Source organism: Stylophora pistillata, chromosome 6 (assembly GCF_964205215.1).
Source record: "Stylophora pistillata chromosome 6, jaStyPist1.2, whole genome shotgun sequence".
Lineage (NCBI taxonomy): Eukaryota > Metazoa > Cnidaria > Anthozoa > Scleractinia > Pocilloporidae > Stylophora > Stylophora pistillata.
Window position 1 is genome coordinate 16,954,575 of NC_142524.1, and position 6,003 is coordinate 16,960,577.

The 6,003-nt window shown below is 36.4% G+C and overlaps 1 protein-coding gene across 2 annotated transcripts in view; it reads left to right on the top strand.

The window, feature by feature from the left end:
* Positions 1-5,265, top strand: part of LOC111324038 (uncharacterized) — a 12,097-nt gene extending 6,832 nt beyond the window's left edge. For both annotated transcript variants that reach the window (XM_088726102.1, XM_022927521.2), the window contains exons 6-9: positions 3,019-3,133; positions 3,457-3,511; positions 3,959-4,052; positions 4,604-5,265. In XM_088726102.1, coding sequence (XP_088582228.1) covers positions 3,019-3,133; positions 3,457-3,511; positions 3,959-4,052; positions 4,604-4,716 — 377 coding nt within the window. In that variant the 3' untranslated portion in view covers positions 4,717-5,265. The remainder of the gene's footprint in view (positions 1-3,018; positions 3,134-3,456; positions 3,512-3,958; positions 4,053-4,603) is intronic.
* Positions 5,266-6,003: the final 738 nt, after the last annotated feature.

Genomic DNA, 6,003 nt, shown 5'->3' on the forward strand with positions numbered 1-6,003 from the left:
TTTGCCTTTTTAGTTTTACAGCACTTTGCAAAATGACCTACCTTGTGGCATTTCCGGCATTCTTTGTTTCTTGCGGGACATCGCTTGTCATCCTGAGTGTGTCCTGACATGTCACATCTGTAGCATCTCTTCCCTTCAGTTTTCTCTTGGACGGAATTTAGTCCTTTTGTCAATCCTTCATTTGGGTTCTCAATAGCTTCTGCTTGTCTGTCGCTAGCTTCCATAGACCTTGCAGTATTTTGTAGTTGCTCTAAGGTCAGTCCTCTTCCTTTCTCCAGAAGTTTCCTTTGCAAACGACTAGACATACATTTTTCGATTATCTGATCACGAATATTTTCATCCTTGGCATCACCGAATTCACAGTATTCTGCCCTTTCACGAAGCCTTGTGATAAACTGATCGACGCTTTCAGTAGGGAACTGAGCCATAGTTCGAAACAGATGTCTCTCGTAGGGGACATTGACTTGGGGCGTGAAGTATTGATCGAGTTGTTCCATCGCTACTGTGTAAACAGTTTCACCTTCGCCAGGTTCTCGAGCTTCTGGAAACGTGTAGTAAACATCTTGCATTTGTGGACCTCCACAGTGAAGAAGAAGAGCTTTCTTTTGCACTGCGTTTTTTACTCCTTTTCCAACGATGAATAATTCAAATGATCGCTTCCATTTCTTCCATCGTGCTCCAACAGTTGTAGGATTCCCGTGAAGATCGAAGCTAGATATTCCACCTAAATCAGTGATAATTGTGGCAGCCATTCTCAAACTACAATATAGATCCTTCAATCAGTGGTTTTCCTCGTCGCCAGTTGTAGTATCCCGCCCGGATGGTTCGGATCTAACCAATAACACTCGGATTAAACCAACGCACATTAACTTAACAGTTTAATGGTGGACAACATGTTCTAACAACAACTCTCGCACGCATGCGCCAATGGGTAATACACTACACATTATATCATAAATTATGAAAACTGAGGTCTAAGTTATCTGCAGATGTTGAAGGCTGAAGCAGATAACACATTCACAAGGTTTGATACTTTGTGATGTTGTGCAAAAACAAAATTTAATAATTGTTCTATTATACATTTTTAGGTAATCTGCAAAAGAAGACACTTCTCTCTGAGTTTGCAAAAGTTTTAGAACATTACAAAGAAAAGTGGCTTGGAACTAGGCAGACTTTGAAGTTGACATGATGGAACCCAATATCTGCTGCAGATATTGGGTTATCATGTCAACTTCTCATACCATTGTATATTAATTGAATGTCCTAGACCAATCAGATTTTTCATAGTAAGGCTAATGGATAAAAATAATTTGCCAAGTATTCTTCACACAGTCTGATTATCACATTCAAATGCATATTGCTGTCTCAAGCAGCCAACAATGTCAATAAGTTTCCTTTGCCTCTTGGTATTCCTAATATTTAACAATTATTCGCCAAGGGCAAAGTTACTATTTAGTTCTTATTAACCAAGTGGGAGGTCTGTATGGGAGAATCTTGACTGAGGTCACTGGTACAGACTGAATGCAGTGAGGTCTGTACCAGCAACCAAGGTCAAGATTCTCCCATACAGACCGACCTAGCTCGTAGCTCGGTTAATAAGATGTTTATTATATGGCTGTGTCTTATATGCCAATTTTTTATATTCTTTGTACCTTTGTTTTCTAGACCGGTCTAGATGCTGGTCTAGATGGGAAAATCTAGACTGCTTTCAATATTGATTCCAGCCAATCAAATTCATGAAGTTGGTAGTTCCCAATCCTTGTGAGACACAGCCATGTAATAATGTTGAATAAACCTCAAAATGAAGTCTAGGGGATTATTCAACAGGCTAGGACAAAACACTGACCCCCTACTTATCCCCCTTACTAACCCCCTCTTAAATTCACTGGAAATCATGAATTGAAGCTAATGATAACAACCTAACGATACAGAATTACGATATAATAATACACTCACCTCTTAAATTCCAAAATGGCGGAAGATGGTCGATCTGTTTAATGCCTATAGTTTGTCATTGTCCAAACTTGTTTTACCACAATTGTTAGTTCTCCTACACTCATAAATGAGTGGCAAATGTGTCAAAACATTGTGTACTGCATTGTATACGTTTCCACCAAAAAGGATTGTTTTTCTTTTACCAAAGTGTGAGAAACCAGAAGTTTGAAGTGTTTTAGTAGTGCCAGGTCACGCTCTAATTCCCATGGCGATGGCTTTTCCTTCATTTGTTAAGAGGTTTCATTTCTTTTTGTTTATTTTTCTTTTTGGTGGAATGCAGTTCCTATCTGCCACTCATTTATGAGTATAGGAGAACTAATAATTGTGGTAAAACGAGTTTGGACTACTTGTATGGCAGACTCGTGGTATTAAGCAGATCGACCATCTTCCGCCATTTTGGAATTTAAGAAGTGAGTCTCTTATATCATAATTTTGTATCGTTAGGTTGTTATCGTTAGCTTCAATTCATGATTTCCAGTGAACTTAAGAGAGGGTCAGTAAGGGGGGCTCAGTGTTTTGTCCTAGCCCTTATTCAACATTGTTTACTGAACCTTAAAGGCAAACAAATGTTTTAGTGTAATTGCTTATTAGGTGCTTTGGAATTTTGTTGTATCTGTTTAAATTGTTTTGATTTCCCTCAACAAGATAAAAAGCCAGTTTTCACTAGAATTTAACAGGTTCATTTCATTAAATCAGTAATAACTTAATATCTTTCTTTTGAAAAGTGTTCCTTCAAACTTACTTAGCATCTTATGTGCTCTTGTGAATTAAATTTTCTTTATTGTGTTCATTAGTTCCTAGTCAGTAACACTGATGAAACACGAGACAGCCATTTTGATATTTAGCCTTGCTACAATCACCTTGGACTGGGTGATTACAGCATGATATGAGGCCATCCTTGACCAATCAAAGCTTGCACATCTTTACAATCATGAGAGCAGTTATACTAAACCATTGACATTTTGGTCCATTTGGTCAAATAATGTGTTTTCCTCTTTTATTTTTCTATTTAATGTATTGAAGATATTGAAGACATCAATGGAGCAACTATATTTTCAAGATGCGATTTTACAAGCACAAGTACACAGAAGAGAATTTTCACAGTGTTGCCTTCGTCTGGTGCTGATGTTATAATGAGGTATGTCAACACCACTATGGAATGTTAAAATTACAAACATCCTTGACAGCACCATTTCCTTGTACACCCATGTACGGTACTCATGCTAAATTTAAAATCTTCTTCCCTCTACCTGTAAGTTTTATCAAAGAGAAAAATGTTTCTAAACTTTTAAAATTAGCCTTCATGCAAGGGTTTTAAAGAAATATGCAACACAGAATAAATCTCTCTCTCTTATTACCACCTCCTAAAAGCTGGGAAATTTAAGTAAAATTGTTGTTTATCATGGTAAGGCATTCAGAGTAAAGATAAAGAGGGCTACTTTGTCTGAATTTATTTTTCAGTGATATGGCTCCAAATGCCAGTGGAAACCACTCAATGAATCATGAAGCAATCCTGGTAACTATATATGTAGAAAAGTTGAGTTGTTTTTAAAGCATAATCCCTATCAGGCAAACATCAGCAAGACCTTCCTTAGTGTCCACCTATTAAGGATGTCTGCTGAATACCAGTTGAATTCATTTTGCAAAAGTATAGTGCGGCTGCGGAACTTCAGGTTGAGAATCTGGGGATCAAGATCATTGTATTATGTTCTTGGGCAAGGCACTCTATTCTCACAGGGCCTCTCCCAACACCATTGAAAAGTTTGGCTTTAGTGATTAAAAAATATTTTAAGATAATTGTTTGAAACTTTTCTTTCAAAAAAAAGTCTACTTCAAAACTCAAAAAATCCCTAAATAGTAAGTTATTTTTGTTGTTGTTATCAGTTAGCTATAATTTATTACTGTGAAAGCTGATACATGTATTGTTGAACTTAAATATGTTACCCAAATTTGTTGTCTTCAGGGTCTGTGTGAGTCAGCCTTAGATTTCAGCAAATCAGTTCTGAAGCCCAGTGGGATTTTTCTTTGTAAACTATGGGATGGATATGGTACACATGGTAATTGACAATTTTTTGGTAGCTGTGCTTGATTACACAAAGGATTATTATGACCACAGAATGTCATAAACTTACTAATTTTTAGTGCTTTTTTAGTGCTTTTAACATCTCTTATTAGAGAGATCAGTTGAAAAAATAGAGGATCTCTTACCTCGAACTTGCTTATTATCTGAATTTTTTTCTGTTAGTGGTGTTTAAGCAACCTTTGTTGCAATTATGACACACATGCAGTTGCTCAATACAAGAAGTATTTGAAGTCCAAATACCAGTGGTGTTTATCATCATCTTTAAGAGCAAGTTAAATGGTTTCCTAATTTATTCAACCATCCTATGTATTCTGTTGTCCAGTTTAGAATTAATATTTTTGCCAAAAATATGGACAAATTGCTCATTGCTTTAAGACATCTGAATTAACAGAAAATAAAAATCATTAGTACTCCCTTTAAGGTAACTATCTGACTGTGTAAACCGTGAGTACACAGGGTACAGTCTACAGTAACTTTGATATTAATAAGAAATCTTCATGCCTAAGTTGGAGTTTAATTTTTCAGATTTTATTAGTACATTGGAAGAAAGTTTTCACCAAGTCCAGAAATGTAAACCTCGAGCAAGCAGAAAGGAATCAGCTGAGATATATCTTTATGCAGAAAACTTTAAAAAATAAGGAGGAAAACCCATTGTTTGTATCTAAGATAATACATTTTAAACCAAGAACTCTATTCTGTAGTAAGACCTCTTTTGCCACTCACTCAGGTACGAAGGTATTATCATTGGTTCTGTCCCATTATCTCTACAGAGTTCAGAACTTACAGTTACATACTCTTATGTAGTATGCACTGAAACTGGTCTCACCAACACACGAGTGATGAGAGGAAAAATGGATGCAATTGACCACTTTCATAAATGGCTGCTGGATTAATATTCTTTGTTTAAATTTAAATTAGCCTTTCTGGCCTCATTCTCCAGTTCAAAATTCAAAAGAATACATTATCTCAAGCGAGGCTAGTGAGGCTAATTTGAATTTAAACAAAAGAATATCAATCCGGCAGCCATTTATGAAAGTGGTGTATAGATTCCAACATTTTTAGATTCACCCAAATCAATGTCAGATACAAATCATTGAACATGTTAGTGGATGCCTCTGTGAAATTATAAATAGATGTTTATTGTCTTTTGTGGTGTCACAGAAATAACTGAAAGTGTTTTTTCTTCATATCGACTTCATTTACTGATTTAACAGTAAAGTCCCGTCTCTTCTAAGAAAAAACTTTTCCTTAAAGTTTCATGATGGGCTGATCACACCTATTACGATATTTCTGCAAGGAAAAATTTTCAATTGCAGACAACATTGAAATGATTGTGAGAAGCTTGGCCTCCTACTATAGAGGAGGCAGTAGCTGCAATAAGAACAAGGATGACAACATAATGTATTCATGGCTATAACCCTGAAATCACAAAAGAAGAGAACTCAACTGTGTATCAAGTGTGAATGTCAAACCACTAAGGTACTCCGAAATAAACAATAGTCACTGTGGCACTAAAACATTGGGTCAAAATTGGGTCAAGATTGGAATTCTATTGTTACCATCAATCATTCATTCATTCACCCACTCATCTGGATAACATATGTGGCTTTGCCTCCTATAGGAGCCAAAGCCACAGAAATTGCTCAATAAGGAAAGAAGTTGGCATAATTCTACAGCAGGGCTCATCCTTTGACATATTTCCCCAAATGAGCACCCACCCTGTAATAAATACCCTCTCACAAATAAGCAACCACCCCCAAGAACACAATGTCAAACAAGTGCTCCTCTTCAAAAGGTTCTCCTTATCACTCAATTTTTTAATAAAAGGAAGGGGTACAAGGGAAACCTGTTTCTATTGCTGCAGGCTTTGTTTATAACTTAAAGCTTCATCTGCAGTGGAATCAGTACAGGAGAATAATTAAAGG